This window comes from Symphalangus syndactylus, chromosome 13 (assembly GCF_028878055.3).
Source record: "Symphalangus syndactylus isolate Jambi chromosome 13, NHGRI_mSymSyn1-v2.1_pri, whole genome shotgun sequence".
NCBI classification, from domain to species: Eukaryota; Metazoa; Chordata; class Mammalia; order Primates; family Hylobatidae; genus Symphalangus; species Symphalangus syndactylus.
The window spans coordinates 36,961,194-36,980,356 of NC_072435.2; the positions used below are offsets into that span (position 1 = coordinate 36,961,194).

At 50.0% G+C, this 19,163-nt stretch overlaps 1 protein-coding gene across 14 annotated transcripts in view; it reads left to right on the top strand.

Moving 5' to 3' along the window:
- Positions 1-19,163, top strand: part of DNM2 (dynamin 2) — a 118,665-nt gene that overhangs the window by 61,883 nt on the left and 37,619 nt on the right. For all 14 annotated transcript variants that reach the window (XM_055238515.2, XM_055238516.2, XM_063616003.1 and 11 more), the window contains exons 5-8: positions 754-852; positions 6,650-6,810; positions 10,477-10,619; positions 17,540-17,675. In XM_055238515.2, the coding sequence (XP_055094490.1) occupies positions 754-852; positions 6,650-6,810; positions 10,477-10,619; positions 17,540-17,675 (539 nt within the window). The remainder of the gene's footprint in view (positions 1-753; positions 853-6,649; positions 6,811-10,476; positions 10,620-17,539; positions 17,676-19,163) is intronic.

The window sequence follows — 19,163 nt, forward strand, 5'->3', positions numbered from 1 at the left end:
CACCCCTGGGCCCCTCTAGTCAGATCCCTCTACTGAACCCTTACTGCAGAATGTGAGCAGGAAGGGGCCCCAGGGAGGGCACAGCTGTGGCCCCCTTGATGCCCAAATTGGCACCCACCAGAGATCTTCACTCTGGCTTGCATCTGTCCCCAGTGTCTCATGCACATGCCACACATACAACACACACGGTTAGCACAGAGCCAGGCCCTCAGCCCCCGTGGGAGCAGTTGATCTGCAGAGGTGAGACTTTGCTAGGAGGACATCCTTGAGTCTGGAATGACTTGTGGAGAGGTGGAATTGGATGGGATGGTTTCCAGAGTGGAATTTTAGCCATTCAGGCAAGAGGTAGCCCTGGAAACAGTCGTGTCAAACTCAAATGTTCCCTTGGGACTTTGCTGCCACTTGGAGAGTCCAGCATCAAAATCTGGCCCAGGAATCATGTTTACGTGCCGTTTCCCCAAGCCTGCAGCAGCAGAGGTTGTCCTTAATAACACAAGTGACAATAACGGCCAGCATTTGTTGAGTATTTGCCATGTGCCAGGCTCACCCTTATGACCACCCTGTGAGATCAGGGCTGTGACCATCATCATTCGACATGTAGGAAACTGGGGTCCAGGCCTGTGACATTCTGGCTTTCCCAGGTGATGTGACCTGGAAGTTTCAGGGCTGACTGGACCCCACGTGGCCTGCAGCTGCCAGCCGATGCTCTTTCCTGGTGGCAGCCTCTGACCTCTGACCTCTGGGCTCTTTCAGGCCTACGGACCATCGGTGTCATCACCAAGCTTGACCTGATGGACGAGGGCACCGACGCCAGGGACGTCTTGGAGAACAAGTTGCTCCCGTTGAGAAGAGGTGTGGCTTTGAGGGTGCCGGGGAAGCAGGAGGACGGGTGGGGTCCTTATCATTACTGAAACCCTGGCACCTGTTCCCTGCCTGCCTGGAAGTCACTGCTTCTCCATTTCACTGTAACTCCTTCTTTCTTTTCCCTTTGAGCATATGTATCTTTTTCTCCTAATTTGTATGCATTCATTTTTCAAGTGCACAGTTAACACCTGCTGGTTTCTGAAACATTAGAAAACAAGTGTATAGAAAGAGGAAACTAAACTCACCCACAGCCACACTTCCACCAGACAGCCACTGGTGAATCTTCTGCAGCTCCCAGCTCCCCAGGGTTTATAACTTTAATTAATTTTTTTTATTACTTTCTATTATGAGCCTTCCCTTCCCTTCCCTTTTCCCTTTCCTTCCCCTTTCCCTTTCCTTTCCCTTTCCTTTTCCTTTTCTTTTTTTTTTTTTTTTTGAGACAGTTTTTGCTCTTGTCACCCAAGCTATAGTACAGTGGCACAATCTTAGCTCACTGCAACCTCCGCCTCCCAGGTTCAACTGATTTTTCTTCCCCAGCTTCCGGAGTAGCTGGGATTACAAGTGCGCACCGCCACGCCCAGCTAATTTTTGTATTTTTACTAGAGACGGGGTTTCACTGTGTTGGCCAAGCTGGTCTCAAACTCCTGACTTCAGGTGATCCACCCGCCTTGGCCTCCCAAAGTGCTGGGATTACAGCCATGAGCCACTGCACCCGGCCTATTATGAGCATTTTCAAACATTCCCAAAAATGTAGAAAAGAGTTCAAAGAGTCCTCGTGGGTGGCTTCCCCAGCTTCGGTGGTTACTAATATCTGGCTAATAGCGATTCCCCCAAATATCCTAACCTGCTATTATTATTTTATTCCTGGAAGATTTTATTTTTTCATTTTATTTATTTATTTATTTATTTATGAGACGGAGTCTCTGTTGCCCAGGCTGGAGTGCAGTGGCACAGCCTGGGCTCACTGCAACCTCCACCTCCCAGGTTCACGCCATTCTCCTGCCTCAGCCTCCCGAGTAGCTGGGATTACAGGTGCCAGCCACCACGCCTGGCTAATTTTTGTATTTTTAATTGAGACAGGGTTTCACCATGTTGGCCAGGCTGGTCTCGAACTACTGACCTCATGATCCACCCGCCTCGGCCTCCCAAAGTGCTGGGATTACAGGCATGAGCCACCGTGCCCAGCCATCTTCCTGGAAGATTTTAACACAAATCCTAGGCACTGGCTGGGCGAGGTGGCTCACGCCTGTAATCCCAGTGCTTTGGGAGGCTGAGGCAGGAGGATCCCTTGAGGCTGGGAGTTCAAGACTAGCCTGGGCAACATATCAAGTCCCTGTCTCTACTAAAGATTAAAAAGTTAGCTGGGCATGGTGGGGTACACCTATAGTTCCACCTGCTTAAGAGGCTGAGGTGGGAAGATTGCTTGAGCCCAGGAGTTCGAAGCTGCAGTGAGCTATGATCACACCACTACACTCTAGCCTGCACAACAGAGCAAGATCTTGCCTCTAAAAAAAAAAAAAAATTCTATAAATCCTAGGCATTATAGCATTTTACACATAAATACCCACATTTCTTTTCAAATACTTCTCCTTGCCATCCTGTTTGTTTTTTTCTATACCATTCATTTGTGGAAGAAACCAGACTACATCCCACATTTGGGATTTGGCCAATTACTGTTCTCTGTTAGCTGGTAATTAGATGGAGACAGAGGCCTGATCAGGTTCAGGTTCAAGTTCAGGTACAGATCTTCTGATAGGAGTAACCTAAGTATTTTTTATTTTATTTTAAAAATATTTTAAATATTTTGGGTTGGGCGTGGTGGCTCACACCTGTAATCTCAGCACTTTGGGAGGCCGAGGCGGGCGGATCACGAGGTCAGGAGATCAAGACCATCCTTGCTAACACAGTGAAATGTTGTCTGTGCTAAAAATACAAAAAATTAGCCGGGCGTGGTGGCACACGCCTATAGTCCCAGCTACTTGGGAGGCTGAGGCAGGAGAATCACTTGAACCCAGGAGGTGGAGGTTGCAGTGAGCCGAGATTGTGCCACTTCACTCCCAGCTTGGGTGACAGAGCAAGACTCTGTCTCAAAAAAAAAAAAAAAAAAAATTTCAAGCATTTTATTTTATCAGAGCAGCGGTTTTAGGTTAATAGCCAAACTGAGAGGGAGATACAGAGATTTCCTATCAGCCCTGTAGCCCACACATCTATAACCTCCCCCACTTTCCCAGCAGAGTGGTGCATTTGTTAGAACTGAAGAGCCTAGATTGACCCATTGTCACCACCCCACCCCACGTCCATGGTTTGCATCAGGGTTCACTCTTGCTGTTAGAAGTTTTTTTCTTTCTTTCTTTTTTTTTTTTTTTTGACGATGTCTTAGTCTGTCACCTAGGCTGGAGTGCACTGGGATAGCTCACTGTAGCATTAAACTCCCAGGCTCAAGTGATCCTCCAAGCTCAGCCTCCCAAGTATCTGGAATTACAAGCATGTGCAATTGCTCCTGGCTAGGTTTTGTTTGGTTTTGTTTTGCTTTGTTAAGATAGAGTTTCATTCTTATTGCCCAGGCTGGAGTGCAGGGGCACAATCACAGCTGACTGCAACCTCTGCCTCCTGAGTAGCTGGGATTACAGGCACTCGCCACCACACCCAGCTAATTTTTGTGTTTTTAGTAGAGATGGGGTTTCACCATGTTGGCCAGGCTGGTCTTGAACTCCTGATCTCATGTGGTCCATCACCTCAGCCTCCCAAAGTGCTGGGATTAAAGGCATGAGCCACCGTGCCCAGCCTTCTTTTGTATTTTGTTAAAGCCATTCCTGCCCTCTGGCATCTACTCTAAGCTGCCGGCACCTCCTGCCTTTCCCTTCATGCTTAGCCACAGTCATTTAGCGCATTTCATTTACTCCTGGGTTTTCCATCTTGATGTCTGAGATAGATGTGGGGAAAAGTTCAGACCTTGGTTGCCACCATCCCCCAGCACTGCTGAGACATTGAGTGGTGAGGTGACCCCGGATCCCAGGGGAATGCTGTCAGGGCTAAAATCAAAACCCTGTTTAGCTGTGAAGATCCGGAGCTGAGAAGCGAATCTGTGGCTGGCTGAGGTTTGGGGAGAATTTGCTGGTGCTAAAGAGGAAAGCAGACCCTACTCAACCCCACACCCTACTACAGCCACCCCGACACGGCTGCCCTTGGACACTGTTACGCCTCCACCTTGGATCCTAAGGGGCTTTGGGGTCTGTGGGCACTAGCCGGGCTGAGGATTTGGTGATATGGGCCTCTTTCCCTTCCTCCGGACTCACTGATGTCCATGGCTGCCCTTCTCTGCCTTCCTTCCTGTTTCCAAGAAGGAACGCGCTTCCACTCTCAGCTCACTTGTAGGCCTGCTCCCGCTTTGTGACCTTAGGCTTCAGAAGCCCTCCCACTGGACCCTTTTTCCTGGCGTACTAATGACTCACAACTCCTCTTCCTTTACGGGAACCAGGCTAGGCGTGGTGGCTCATGCCTATAACCCCAGGATTTTGGAAAGCACAGTTGGGAGGATGGCTTGAGGCCCAGAGTTTGAGACCAGCCTGAGCAACACAGCAAGACCCCATCTCTCTCTTAAAAAATTATCCAGGCTGGGCACAGTGGCTCACGCCTGTAATCCCAGCACTTTGGGAGGCCAAGGCGGGTGGATGAAACCCCAGCTCTACTAAAAATACAAAAAATAATTAGCTGGGTGTGTTGGTGCATGCCTGTAATCCCAGCTATTTGAGAGGCTGAGACATGAGAATCGCTTGAACCCGGGGGGCGGAGGTTGTAATGAGCTGAGATTGCACCACTGTACTCCAGCCTGGGTGACAGAGTGAGACTCTGTCTTTAAAAAAAAAAAGAAGAAGAAAATCTGTGTGTGATGGTGCATGTGCCTGTACTACCAGCTACTCAGGAGGCTGAGTCCGGAGGATGGCTTGAGTCCAGGAGTTCAAAACTGTAGTAAGCTATGATTGTGCCACTGCTATGCAGAATGGGCAACAGAGTGAGACTCCATCTCTTAAATAAGTAGATCAACCCAAATCCAAGCCAGATGCTTTTCGCTGGCCTCTGCTGTTTCCTTCTTTGTGCTGTCACACAGGTGATGGTGACTTTGGCTTCACAGGGATCTAGGTTCAGATCTTGGGTCTCCTACTGTGACGTCACCTTGGCATGTCTCCGTTTCCCTCCTCCCTCTTGGATCCGAGAGAGATCTGGCGAGGATGAAGAGCCGTGACATCCCACAAGACCCTTCAGGATAGATGACAGGCACCTCTCCCCTGCTTCTCAAGAGAAACATGCACAACTCCACTGCAAAGAAAATGGAGCATAGGCCAGGTGCTGTGGCTCACGCCTGTAATTCCAGCACTTTGGGAGGTTGTGGTGGGCAGACTATGAGGTCAGGAGTTCAAGACCAGCATGGCCAACATGGTGAAACCCCGTCTCTACTGAAAAAACTAAAATTAGCCAGGCGTGGTGACGCACGCCTGTAATCCCAGATGCTCGGGAGGCGGAGGTTGCCGTGAGCTGAGATTGCGCCACTGCACTCCAGCCTGGGCAGCAAGAGTGAAACTGCCTCAAAACAAAAAACCCCACAAAACAAAAACCTAGCCAGGAGTGCAGTGGTAGGTATTCCACTTGGATTCTTTGCAACAGTGTGTATTGAATTATCCAGCTTTTCTCCCCCACGTGTTGAAGTGTTAACTTTCAGTTCTACCTCCTTCTCGGTGTAGTTTTGGACTTTCTTTTCAGTTCCATTGATCTCTCTTGACATGAATACCCTGATGTACCCAACTGTTTAAAATATACTCGTTTGATAGTGGATTTTAGCTCTTCCCTATTGCTCTTGATTTTAAGATGTTATTTCTTTTTTTTCTTTTGAGACAAGACCTCGCTCTGTTGCCCAGGCTGGAGTGCAGTGGGGTGATTACAGCTTGCTGCAACCTTGAACTCCCAGGCTCAGGTGACCCTCCCATCTCAGCCTCCCAGGTAGCTGGGACTATACACATGTGCTACCACGCCTCGCTAATTTTTGTATATTTTTGTAGAGATGGGGTTTTGCCATGTTATCCAGGCTGGTCTTGAACTCTTGTGCTCAAGCGTTCCACCCGCCTCAGCCTCCCAAAGTGTTGGAATTACAGGCGTGAGCCACTGCACCTGGCCTTGAGATTTTTTTTCTTTTTCTTTTTCTTTTTATTCAGAGTCTTGCTCTGTCGCCCAGGCTGGAGTGCAGTTGCATGATCTTGGCTCACTGCAACCTCCGCCTGCCGGGTTCAAGCGGTTCTCCTGCCTCAGCCTCCCGAGTACCTGGGACTATAGTCACGCACCACTATGCACGGCTAATTTTTTGTATTTTTAGTAGAGGCGGGGTTTCACCATGCTGACCAGGGTGGCCTCGAGCTCCTTACCTCGTGATCTACCCACCTCAGCCTCCCAAAGTGATGGGATTACAGGCGTGAGCCACCGCGCCCGGCCGAGATTTTTTCTTAGCTATCTTTGAATCTCGGCTTGTAGATTTCATCTGCCCCAAAGCTTTTTTCTGTGCCTGCACACACAGGCTGGATGTGATCTCTCCTTCCTCCAAATACTTAATGTTGCTCTTCACAGCTGCCATGTGCATTCGCACCCTCTGTGTTGTTTCTGAGTAACATGTTATGACATAGTCTGTGAGTGCCTCGTGGGACAGGATCCATCTCTATACTTGAATCTTGCTCATCCCCATGCCAGGTCCACTTGGCTCACCTAGCTTTGCCCCTGACCTGACTGCCTCTCCCCACAGGCTACATTGGCGTGGTAAACCGCAGCCAGAAGGATATTGAGGGCAAGAAGGACATCCGTGCAGCACTGGCAGCTGAGAGGAAGTTCTTCCTCTCCCACCCGGCCTACCGGCACATGGCTGACCGCATGGGCACACCACATCTGCAGAAGACGCTGAATCAGGTACTGCAAGGGTTTGTACAGTAGTGTGCAGTGGCATAGGCTGTGCACTGCACAACAGCTGCAATCCTCACTGGCACTTGTTTCAGGCTGGAGCAGCACTTGTTTTAGCAAAATGGGTTCAGTCCACATTTATGTGTGCTGTAATAAATGTACTTGGCCAGGTGCAGTGGCTCACGCCTATAATCCCAGCACTTTGGGAGGCCAAGGCAGGAGGATCATTTGAGCCTAGGAGTTTGAGACCAGTCTGGGCAACATATGGAGACCCCCATCTCTAGGAAAAATAGAAAATATTAGCTAAGCGTGGTGGCACATGCCTGTAGTCCCAGGTACTCAGGAGGCTGAGGCAGAAGGATCACTTGAGCCTGGAAAATCAAGGCTTCAGTGAGCCATGTTCATGCCACTGCACCCCACCCTGGGCAATAGAGTGAGACCCTGTTTCAAAAAATTAAATAACCAAATAAAAGAAATGTACTTGATTCAGGGTCTGGTGAAGAGTAGATATTCAGTGACTTGGTGCTGCTACTATTACAACCATCACTGTTATTATTACCAATATTTTAATTACCATTGTAATTATTCAGTCATTTACCCAGAAGATTGTATGCATTGCCTGGGGTTGGTGACAGGGGGGTTAATAACTCTTTTTTATTTATTATTATTATTATGTATTTTTGTTTTTTGTTTTTTGTTTTTTTTTGGAGACGGAGTCTCACTCTGTCACCTAGGCTAGAGTGCAGTGGCATGATCTTGGCTCACTGCAACTTCCACTTCCCAGGTTCAAGTGATTCTCCTGTCTCAGCCTCCTGAGTAGCTGGGATTACAGGTGTGTGCCACCACACCTGGCTAATTTTTATATTTTTAGTAGAGATGGAGTTTCACCATGTTGGCCAGGCTGGTCTCAAATTCCTGAGCTCGAGTGATCCGCCTGTGTCAGCCTCCCGAAGTGCTGAGATTAAAAGCATGAGCCACCATGCCTGGCCTGTCGTTCTCTTCTTATAAGTAATATATTCACATTGTGCATAAACAGAAATGGTATTAAAAGCTATACAGTGGGCCAGTGCATGGTAGCAGGGGCAAGACGTTCCTCCGTGCTGTTTTCTAGCACCTTCCAAGATGGCAGCAGAGCCTCAGCAGCACTCCAGGAGTCATCTTTTCATGCACGTATCAGGGGGACACAGTGTCCACACGAGAGCAGGTTCCTGTCCTTGTGGAAGGCATAATTCTAATGGGAGAGACTGACACCCAACAAACCGCCAGATAAATGCATGATCAAGCATCCAGTAGGGGCGCGGGGGCGGGGAAAAGAGCTGCCCAGAGAAGGCAGCTCAGGAGAGCAAAGAGGGAAGTCAGTGTCTAGAGGGAGGGGCCCTCCAGGAGAGGAAGCTGGGGTCTGCCTGCAAACGGGAGTAGGGAGAGGAAGGGAAATAAAACTGCAGCTGGCTGGGGCCTCCTGAGAGCCAGCAGTGAAAAGCCCCCTCCCATGTGGGGTGCTTCCCAGAGCAGCAGTGCCCCTTCCTCTCCATTTGCTCATGACTTAAGTGCCCTAGTATCCTGTCACAGACCAAGGGATGGCCAGTGTAGCTCCCTGCCTTTCTAGGCAGCCCACACAGATGGGGGTCCATGGCCAGGGCTGCAGGGCAGGGACCCCTGGTCACGGAGGTCTTTGGGTTACCCCACTTGCTCCATGCCGTAGATATGAGGTTCCTTCATGCCTCTTTTCTAGCTCGCCAGACACTTTTTATTTTTTTTTATTTTTTTCTTTTTGAGATAGAGCCTCACTCTGTTGCCCAGGCTGGAGTGCAGTGGCATGATCTCAGCTCACTCCAACCTCCGTCTCCCAGGTTCAAGTGATTCTCGTGCCTCAGCCTCCCAAGTAGCTGGGATTACAGGCGTGCGCCACCACACTCAACTAACTTTTGTATTTTTAGCAGAGACAGGGTTTCACCATGTTGGCCAGGCTTGTCTCCATCTCCTGATCTCAGGTGATCCGCCCGCCTTAGCCTCCCAAAGTGCTGGGATTACAGTCGTGAGCCACTGTACCCAGCCCGGCCTTTCCCCCAACCCCAGACGGAGTCTTGCTCTGTTGCCCAGGCTGGAGTGCAGTGGCGCAATCTCTGCTCACTGTAGGCTCTGCCTCCTGGGTTCACACCATTCTCCTGCCTCAGCCTCCCGAGTAGCTGGGACTATAGGCACCCGCTACCACACCCGGCTAATTTTTTTCTTTTTTTTTTGTATTTTTAGTAGAGACAGAGTTTCACCGTGTTAGCCAGGATGGTCTCGATCTCTTGACCTTGTTGTGATCTGTCTGCCTTGGCCTCCCAAAGTGCTGGAATTACAAGCGTGAGCCACTGCCCCAGGCCGGTGCCCAGCCTTTTTGATTTTTCAGACAAGGTCTTACTCTGTTGTCCAGGTTGGATTGCAGTGACACAAACACGGCTCATTGCATCCTCAGCCTCCTGTACTCAAGCGATCCTTTTGCCTTAGCCTCCCTAGTAGCTGGGACTACAGGCGTGTGCTGCCACACCACAAACTAAGATGGAAAGATCTCCCCTGAAAAGGTGCAGAATGCACTCAACATGAGCTCCCTGGCTGCATCTGCATCTACAGAGAGAAGCAAGAAAGATTCAAAATAGACAAATGTGGGCCAGGCACGGTGGCATAGCTACATCTACAGTACCTAGCTAATTTTTGAAAGTTTTTTTATCTTTGGTAGAGAGAAGGTCTCACCATGTTGCCTGGGCTGGTCTCAAACGCCTATCCTCTAGTGATCTGTCTCAACCTCCCCAAGTGCTGGGATTACAGGTGTGAGCCACTGCACCCAGCCTTCTCTATTGTAGGACAGATGGCCAAACTCTGCTTTACACTTTTCAAGTATAGGCTGATTTTATGGCTTTGTTTTTCTTTTTCTTTCTTTTTTTTTTTTTTTTTTTTTGAGACAGAGTCTTGCTCTGTCACCCAGGCTGGAGTGCCATCATGTGATCTCGGCTCACTGCAACCTCCACCTCCCGAGTTCTTTCTCAGCCTCCCGAGTAGCTGAGACTACAGGCGCCCACCACCACACCAGATAATTTTTGTATTTTTTGGTAGAAACAGGGTTTCATTGTGTTGGCCAGGCTGGTCTTGAACTCTTGATCTTAAGTGATCCTTCTGCCTCAGCCTCCCAAAGTGCTGGGATTACAGGTGTGTGCCACCGTGCCTGGCCCACATTTGTTTATTTTGAATCTTTCTTGCTTCTCTCTGTAGATGCAGATGCAGCCAGGGAGCTCATCTTGAGTGCATTCTGCACCTTTTCAGGGGAGATCTTTCCATCTTAGTTTGTAGGGCCTATCCCCATGTGTGTTCATTGGCCCCTGTGTTCCGTGGTCTGGATGGACTGTCCTTGCAAGCAGTTGCCTGTCCTCCAAGGCGTGGATATGCCCAGTGCCTGATGTCGGCCCTGTGGGCTGTTTGTAGCCTCTTACGCTCATGGGCAGCTCCATGCCATCTCCTTTCCCAGACACAAGTGTGTCTGTGGCTTGATTTATCTGTTGCTGTCTCTCAAGGCTGTGTGGTGTGGTGGCCTCATAGTGGCACCCTGGCGTTGGCCCTTGGTTGGGGGAGTGTGTCTGCCACTCCCTGGTCTCCTGCCCATGCCACCGTTTCTGATCTCTGACCTCTTTCCTGCAGCAACTGACCAACCACATCCGGGAGTCGCTGCCGGCCCTACGTAGCAAACTACAGAGCCAGCTGCTGTCCCTGGAGAAGGAGGTGGAGGAGTACAAGAACTTCCGGCCCGACGACCCCACCCGCAAAACCAAAGCCCTGCTGCAGTACGTACCCCGGCACCCACCACCACCACCAGCCTGGCTCCTGCCTTCCATCAGCCACAGGGCCCCCTAGCCTGGGCACCACTCATCACTTGTTCACTCATTCATTCAGCAGACACTCACTGCAAGCCTTCTGCATGCCAGACTCCATCCTAAGCATGGCAGTCGCCCCAGTGAAGGGGACAGGCGTCCATCCCTGCCCGCTGGAGTGCTCAGAATGGGGGGAAGTGGGATGAATGGGACAAAAAACAAGAAAGAAAATGTATAGTGTGTTAAATGTCAAAATATGAAAGTGGTGCATTAGCCAGGCGTGGTGGTGGGTGCCTGTGGTCCCAGCTACTTGGGAGGCTGAGGCAGGAGAATGGCGTGAACCCAGGAGGTGGAGCTTGCAGTGAGTCGAGACTGTGCAACTGCGCTCCAGCCTGGGCATCAGAGCGAGACTCCGTTTAAAAAAAAAAAAGGCTGGGCACGGTGGCTCACCCCTGTAATCCTAGCACTTTGGGAGGCACTTTGGGAGGCTGAGGCAGGTTGATCACGAGGTCAGGAGATTGAGACCAGGGTGAAACCCCCTCTCTACTCAAAATACAGAAAATTAGCCAGCTACTCAGGAGGCTGAGGCAGGAGAATGATGTGAACCTAGGAGGCGGAGCTTGCAGTGAGCTGAGATTGCACCACTGCACTCCAGCCTGGGCAACAGAGTGAGACTCTGTCTCAAAAAAATAAAAAAAAAATTGCAAAATTAGCCAGGCATGGTGGCACATGCCTGTAATCCCAGCTACTTGGGAGACTGAAGCAGGAGAATTGCTTGAACCCGGGAGGTGGAGGTTGCCGTGAGCCGAGATCACGCCATTGCACTCCAGCCTGGGTGATAGGGCAAGACTCCATCTCCAAAAAAAAAGATAAGCATTGGCCAGGCGTGGTGGCTCACGCCTGTAATCCCAACATTTTGGGAGGCCGAGGCGGGAGGATCACTTGAGGTCCGGAGTTCAAGACCAGCCTGGCCAACACGGTGAAACCCCCGTCTCTACTAAAAATACAAAAATTAGCTGGGCGTGGTGGCAGGTGCCTGTAATCCCAGCTACTCGGGAGACTGAGGCAAGAGAATCGCTTGAAGCCAAGAGGCAGAGTTTGCAGTGAGCTGAGAACGTGTCACTGCATATCAGCCTGGGTGACAGAGTAAGACTCCGTCTCAAAAAAAAAAAAAAGTTGAGTGTCAGGTGAAGACCTGAAGCAGGTGAGGGCAGGACCCGTGTGGGATTAAGCCCGGTCAGTGCAAAGGCCCTGTGGCAGGACTGGGCTGGGCATGTCAGAGGAAGACCCTGTGGCTGGATGGAGTGAGTGAGGGGAGTGGGAGGGGGTGATGGAGCAGGCTATGCAGGGCCTTGTGGGGCCTCAGGGAGGACATTGGCTTTTGCTGTGAGTGAGGTGGGAGCCATGGACAGTTCCGAGCGCAGGAGGGTCAGGACTGACTCAGGTGCTCACAGGCTCCCTGGCCGTGGTGGGAGAAGAGACATGGGAGAGGGGGTGGGAGCCAGACCTTGGCTAGGTTAGGTCCCTCTCCGGCTTGGGCTCTTAAGATCCACCCCATGACTTGGTTGGTGCAGCTGCCTAGCTGTGAGGTTGGGGAGCAGGTGTGCCCCCACAATCCCAAATTCTCACTCGGGGACTCTTCTGCCTCTGACCTTTTGGCATTTGGCCTGTAAGGGACCCTGAGGCACTGGAACAGCTGGACCAGAGCAGGTGACAGGGACTCCTGGGTAGCTCATACTGCAGACGGTGCCATGCATGAGGCACTTCCCATAGGGACACCAGGAGGACACTGCCTCCTCTGGCCATCACAGTCCTGGCATCCCCCCACCCCCTCTGCCAGGCAGCAGTGCATGGTCGTGGGCTTAGGGGCCAGAGTGCTTTTATGCTCAGACATCCTTGACTACATTACAAAACACTTTCTACAGAGCAAATAATGGCCCTTTGCAGGCTTCAAGAGGAGATTCATAGCCGGGTATGGTGGTGCACCCCTGTAATTCTAGCTACTTGGGAGGCTGAGGCAGGAGAATCGCTTGAACCCAGGAGGTGGATGTTGCAGTGAGCCAAGATCGTGCCACTGCACTCCAGCCTGGGTGACAGAGCAAGACTCCGTCTCAAACAAACAAACAAACAAACAAAACACACAAGATTCAGCCTACTAGACTGAAGGAAGTGTTGTTGTGGAGGATTCAGCCTGAGGGTGGACCTGGGCCTGCTGTGTGACCACAGAAAGGTGATTGGACCTCTCTGAGCCTCATTTTCTGCACCTCTAAAGTGAGGGTCATAGCAGCTGTCATCTCACATGGCCATGGGCACAAACTGGCAGATTACAAGGTGCCTGTAATCGCAGCACGTGGGGATGCCAAGGCAGGAGGATTGCTTAAAGCCAGGAGTTTGAGACCAGCGTGAGCAACAAAGTGGGATCCTGTCTCTGAAATTAAAAAAAAAAAAAAAAAAAATTAGGCTGGGGACGATGGTTCACACCTGTATTCCCAGCACTTTGAGAGGCCTCAGTGGATGGATCACTTGAGGTCAGGAGTTCAAGACCACCCTCACCATCATGGTGAAACCCTGTCTCTCTGAAAAAATACAAAAATTAGCCAGGTGTGGTGGTGGGCACCTGTAGTCCTAGCTACTTGAAAGGCTAAAGCAGGACAATCACTTGAACCTGGGAGGCAGAGGTCGCAGTGAGCTAGGATCACACCACTGCACTCCAGCCTGGGCAGACAGAGAGAGACTCTATCTCAAAAATAAATAAGTAAATAAATAAATAAATTTAAATGCTACTTGTTAAGCCCATGGCAAGACTGGGCCAGGGGATGTCCATCACAAACAGTCCCTGTCCCCCGGGGCTTAGCATGTTACGTCATTTATAACCAGTTGCCTTGCAGGGCCCTCCCTGCCCAGGTTGTTTTGACCTCACCATGGAGAAGCGCCACTGTTATCTGTGTCCCCTGTCAAGAGCTGGGCCTTCTTGCTATAGCATTTTATCTGAGGGTCCAAGGTCCTCATGCAGACATAGGCGGTCTTTCTCGGTTCGCGCCTTACCAAAGAGCGAGAATTACGGTAATAGACGTCCCCCAGCCTGAATTCTGTACTTGGTTTTTCTCTTCTTGTTAAAGCAAAGCCTGGAGCCTTCTGTCTCCACCTGGCTCAGCCCACAGACTGTTCACATATCCCAGTGCCCATGAGTTTTTTTTTTTGTTTTTTTTTGTTTTTGCCTTAACTGATGCTAGTAAGTTCATCTGTGACTGTACAGGCAAGGATTCCTGCAGGGCAAAGACCCCAGCAGAGGGGTCTTGGGTTGAGGAATGTAGGTGTTTAAAATTTATTTTTTATTTTTCATTTTATGAGTCTCACTCTGTCACTCAGGCTGAAGCGCAGTGGCATGATCTCAGTTCACTGCAACCTCCCGGGTTCAAGCAATTCAAGCAATTCTCCTTTCTGAGCCTCCTGAGTAGCTGGGATTACAGGCATGCGCCACCACACCGAGCGAATTTTTGTATTTTTAGTAAGGACAGGGGTTTCACCATGTTGGCCAGGCTGGTGTCGAACTCCTGACCTCAGGTGATCTGCCCACCTCGGCCTCCCAAAGTGCTGGGATTACAGGCATGAGCCGCCACACGCAGCCCTCATGTATTTGTTTTTGAAACAGGGTCTCTGGGCCGGGCGCGGTGGCTCACGCTTGTAATCCCAGCACTTTGGGAGGCCGAGGCGGGCGGATCACGAGGTCAGGAGATCGAGACCACGGTGAAACCCTGTCTCTACTAAAAATACAAAAAATTAGCCGGGCGTGGTGGCGGGCGCCTGTAGTCCCAGCTACTCGGAGTGGCTGAGGCAGGAGAATGGCGTGAACCCAGGAGGTGGAGCTTGCAGTGAGCCGAGATTGCGCCACTGCACTCCAGCCTGGGCGACAGAGCGAGACTCCGTCTCAAAAAAAAAAAAAAAAAAAAAAAAAAAAAAAGAAACAGGGTCTCACCTTGTTGTCCAGGCTAGAGTGCAGTGGTGCAGTCCCGGCTCACCGCAGCCTCACCACTTGGGCTCAGGTGATCCTCCCACCACAGCCTTCCGAGTAGCTGGGAGTAATACAGGTATGTGCCACCATGCCTGGCTAATTTTTGTATTTTTGTAGAGACAAGTTCTTACTATATTACCTAGGCTGATCTTAAACTCCTGACCTCAAGCAAACTGCCTGCCTGAGCTTTCCGACTATGAGATCGCAGACGTGAACCACCACGCCCAGCCTTGTTTTTGAAATTTTTATTTATTTTATTTTATTTTTTTGAGACAAGGTCTCTTGCTCTGTTGCCTGGGGTGGAGTGCACTGGTGCAATCACGGCTCACTGCAGCCTGGACCTCCTGGGCTCAAGCAATTCTTCCGCCTCAGCTGCCTGAGTAGCCTGATCCTCTGGCATGCACCACAGCACCTGGCTAATTTTTAAAGTATTTGTAGAGACTGGATCTCGCTATGTTGCCCAGGCTGTCTCAAACTCCTGAGCTCAAGCGATCCTCCTACCTCAGCTTCCCGAAGCGATGGGATTACAGGAGTGCACCACCATGCCCAGCCCAACTCCCCCTTTTTATAAGGACACCAGTTATATTGGCTATGAGCACACCCTGTGATATTCTCTTGACTGATTACATCTGCATTGACCCTGTTTCCAAATAAGAGCACATTCTGAGGTACAGGGGGGCAGGATTCAACCCGAATTCCGTGGGACACCGACCAGCCGGTCACAATTGTCCAGAATGCTCTGATTGTGCAGCGTGGGTTGGGCCCGTAAATCACCTCCAGGGCCCCCAGGAGGCTGGTGCCCAGGTATGCTTTGTCCCCTGTGGCTGAGAGCAGGTCTCCAGAGTCTCCATCCTTGCCCAAATCCCCCCTGCCCAGTCTGTTGTCTATCATTAGTTTAGTGCTGTGCCTTTGCTGACCTTGGTCCTGGTTTGGTCCACAATTCAATTTTCCATTCCAGGCCGGGCGCGGTGGCTCACGCCTGTAATCCCAGCACTTTGGGAGGCCAAGGTGGGCAGATTACTTGAGGTCAGGAGATTGAGACCAGCCTGGCCAACATGCCGAAACCCCATTTCTCCTAAAAACACAAAAATTAGCCGGGCATGGTGGCAGGCACCTATATTCCCAGCTACTGGAGAGGCTGAGGCAGGAGAATCACTTGAACCCGGGAGGTGGAGGTTGCAGTGAGCCGAGATCGTGCCACTGCACTCCAGCCTGGGCGACAGAGCGAGACTCCATCTCAAAAACAAAAAACAAAAACCAAAAAAACAAATTCCCCATTCTAGGTGAAGCATTAACGTAGGCCTTTGTGTGTCTCCTGGAAGGAAATTAAATGTGCACATCCTTTGCTTCATGTGAGGAAAGAGATTCTGGGGATCTGGGCAGCTTGTGCTTGCCTCTCCCAGTTGGGGTATGAAGGAGACCCCCCCTTTCTTTGGCAGCCCAGCCTTGGTGGCCCTGACAGTGGTCACCATTCGAGCAGCTCCCCTTTAGGAGCAAGTCCCCAGGTACTTCAGTAGATCATGTTTTTTGGGAGGGAAACTGATGAAGGGAGACAGCCCAGTACCCTAGGGAGAGCAATTAGGAATGCTTAGGAAAACTAAAACGTGAACAAGATCATCCTACTTTTTTACTATTTACGATGCCACTAGGCAATGCTGAGAGACTCTTTTTAAGGGCCAGGCCCGTTCTAAGGGGCGACACATGTTATTACCACTTTTTGTCCATTAGATGAGCAATTTTTTACCAACAAAAATTTTCTTTCTTTTTTTTTTTTTTCTTTTTTTGAGACAGGGTCTCACTCTGTCTCACCCAGGCTGGAGTGCAGTGGTGCGATCTTGGTTCACTGCAGCCTCCGCTGCCCAGGTTCAAGCGGTTCTCCTGCCTCAGCCTCCCAATTAACTGGGACTAGAGGCGTGCACCACCACACCCGATTCGTTTTTGTATTTTTAGTAGAGACGGGGTTTCACCATGTTGTCCAGGCTGGTCTCAAACTCCTGGGCTCAGGTGATCTGCCTGCCTCAGCCTCCCAAAGTCCTGGATTATAGGCGTGAGCCACCATGTCCAGTATTTTTTTTTTTTTTTTTAAATAAAATGAGGTCTCACTGTGTTGCCCAGGGTGGTCTCGAACTCCCAGACTAAAGCCATCCTCTCACCTCAGCATCCTAAAGTGCTAATATTGCAGGCATGAGCCACCGCACCCGGCCAAGAAAACATTTTAACTTGTGTGAAACCAGGTGTCTTTGCAGAATTACCATTAGTGGCAGCATTGTTTCTTTTTTTGTGGGCACACAAAATAACAGTGCATTTTAGGATCAGTGACTTCTTGGAGGTAATGAGATCTAGAAACATCTTCAGTCCCCACCAAGGAGGTAGACGTTGTTACCCTCAACCCATTTTGTAGATGAGGAATCAGAGGCTCAGAGGGGCAAAGTCCTGTCCAAGGCCTCACATCCCATCAATGGGGTAGGACCAACCCCAGCAGGCTGGGAGGTGGCGGGAACCTGCGGAAGCCACCTAAATTGTGTGGAAGTAGCAACCTTTCCTTCCCAGCATCCTGCAAATCAAGTTGAGCTTCCGGGCAGAGGTGCTGAGCTTTGACCCCTGAACTTCACTCCAGTCTTCTGCAAAGTGGGAGGAATAAGTGGGCCTTCTCAGATAGAATGGGTGAATAATCGGAACAGGCTTAGCTTGAGCCTGACTCGTAGCCAGCATTTGCCATTGGGAGCACTTGAATTTGGTTTATTCGTTTTAATACAGACAGAAGACATTTTGCTGCTGAAAAACGGTAAAAGAACAGTAAACCCTGGCTTGACTTGGAACATCATTCCAGAGCAGTGTGGAAACCACCACTTTGACACTTGCTTTTTCCTTTTCCTCATAGGATGGTCCAGCAGTTTGGGGTGGATTTTGAGAAGAGGATTGAGGGCTCAGGAGATCAGGTGGACACACTGGAGCTCTCCGGGGGCGCCCGAATCAATCGCATCTTCCACGAGCGGTTCCCATTTGAGCTGGTGAAGGTAGCGCGCCCCGGGGCTGGGCCCTCCCGTCTCTGGTCAGGCACCCTCCTGCTGGCCTCGAGCCAGGCCTCCTCCCAGGCAATAAGGTCTCAAGCTCCTACCTCTAGGCCTGAACCTGTGGTGGGCAGGGTGTGGCCTGGATGAGGTGTCCCCATGGCCTTCCTTTCCCGACACTCAGCTTTGAGGTTTTGGGCAGAACCATATGAAAACCCCTGTGTTTTTCCTCTGACAAGAGCCAATATACATTCTTTGCAAGATACATAGAAAATACAGATAAATTTACATGAGAAGATGTCCCTAGCATGTCGTTGAAGAAAGAAAAAATAGGCATTGGAGCCAGCATGTGCAACATAGCACTGAGCTGATACATACAACGTCCTTATGTATGAAACTGAACATGGATGTCTACAAGTGTTTCTTTGTATTTGCAAGGATGTTTGCAAAAATGTCAGCCCTGGGTGCTAGGATTTGGGACTTCTTTTTCCTTTTGTGTGTGTGTGTGTGTGTGTGTGTGTGTGTGTGTGATTTGCTTGAAGTTTTATACTGTTTACAATGAGCACATAGCATTTTTTATTAAAAAAAAACAAAAAACAGTAGTTTTTTAAAATCAGAGGAGCAAGACCAAATGCAGTGGCTGATGCCTGTAATCCACGGGAGGCCAAGGGGGGCTGATCACTTGAGCCCAGGAGTTCAAGACCAGCCTGGGCAATATGGTGAAACCCCATTTCTACTAAAAATACAGAAATTATCCAGGTGTGGTGGCGTGTGCCTGTAGTCCCAGCTACTTGGGAAGCTGAGGTAAGAGAATCACTTGAGCCCAGGAGGCAGAGGATGCAGCAATGAGGCAAGATCACACCACCACACTCCAGCCTCAGTGACAGAGCCAGATCCTATCTCAAAAAAAAAAAAGAAAAAAAAAGAAAAGAAAAAAGAAAAAACTGGGTGTGATGGTGCATACTGATAGTCTGAAAAATCTAAGTTTACATGAATTTATATTCCCACCAATATGATGAGAGTGTTGGTTTCATGTCATGCTTTCTGAAACTGTGTTTTAATTAATTAATTTGTTTATTTATTTTTATTTTTTTGAGACAGGGTCTTGCTCTTTCACCCAGGCTGGAGTGCAGTGGTGCAATCACAGCTCACTGCAGCTTCGACCTTCCTGGGCTCGGATGATCCTCCCACCTCAGCCTCCCGAGTAGCTGGGACTATAGGCATGCACCAGCCCACCTGGACAATTTTTGTATTTTTAGTAGAGATGGAGTCTCACTGTGTTGCCCAGGCTGGTGTCAAACTCCGGGGCTCAAGCCATCTGCCTGCCTTGGCCTCCCAAAGTGCTGAGATTACAGGTGTGAGCCACTGTATCTGGCCAGTTTTCAATTTTTTTATAAAATTTTGACGAGTTAAATATTCTGCCTTGTGAATATAGCCGCACGTGGGAGAGAACATTCCCCCGATGCACGCCTGCCACGGGGGCGCCCTGGGTGC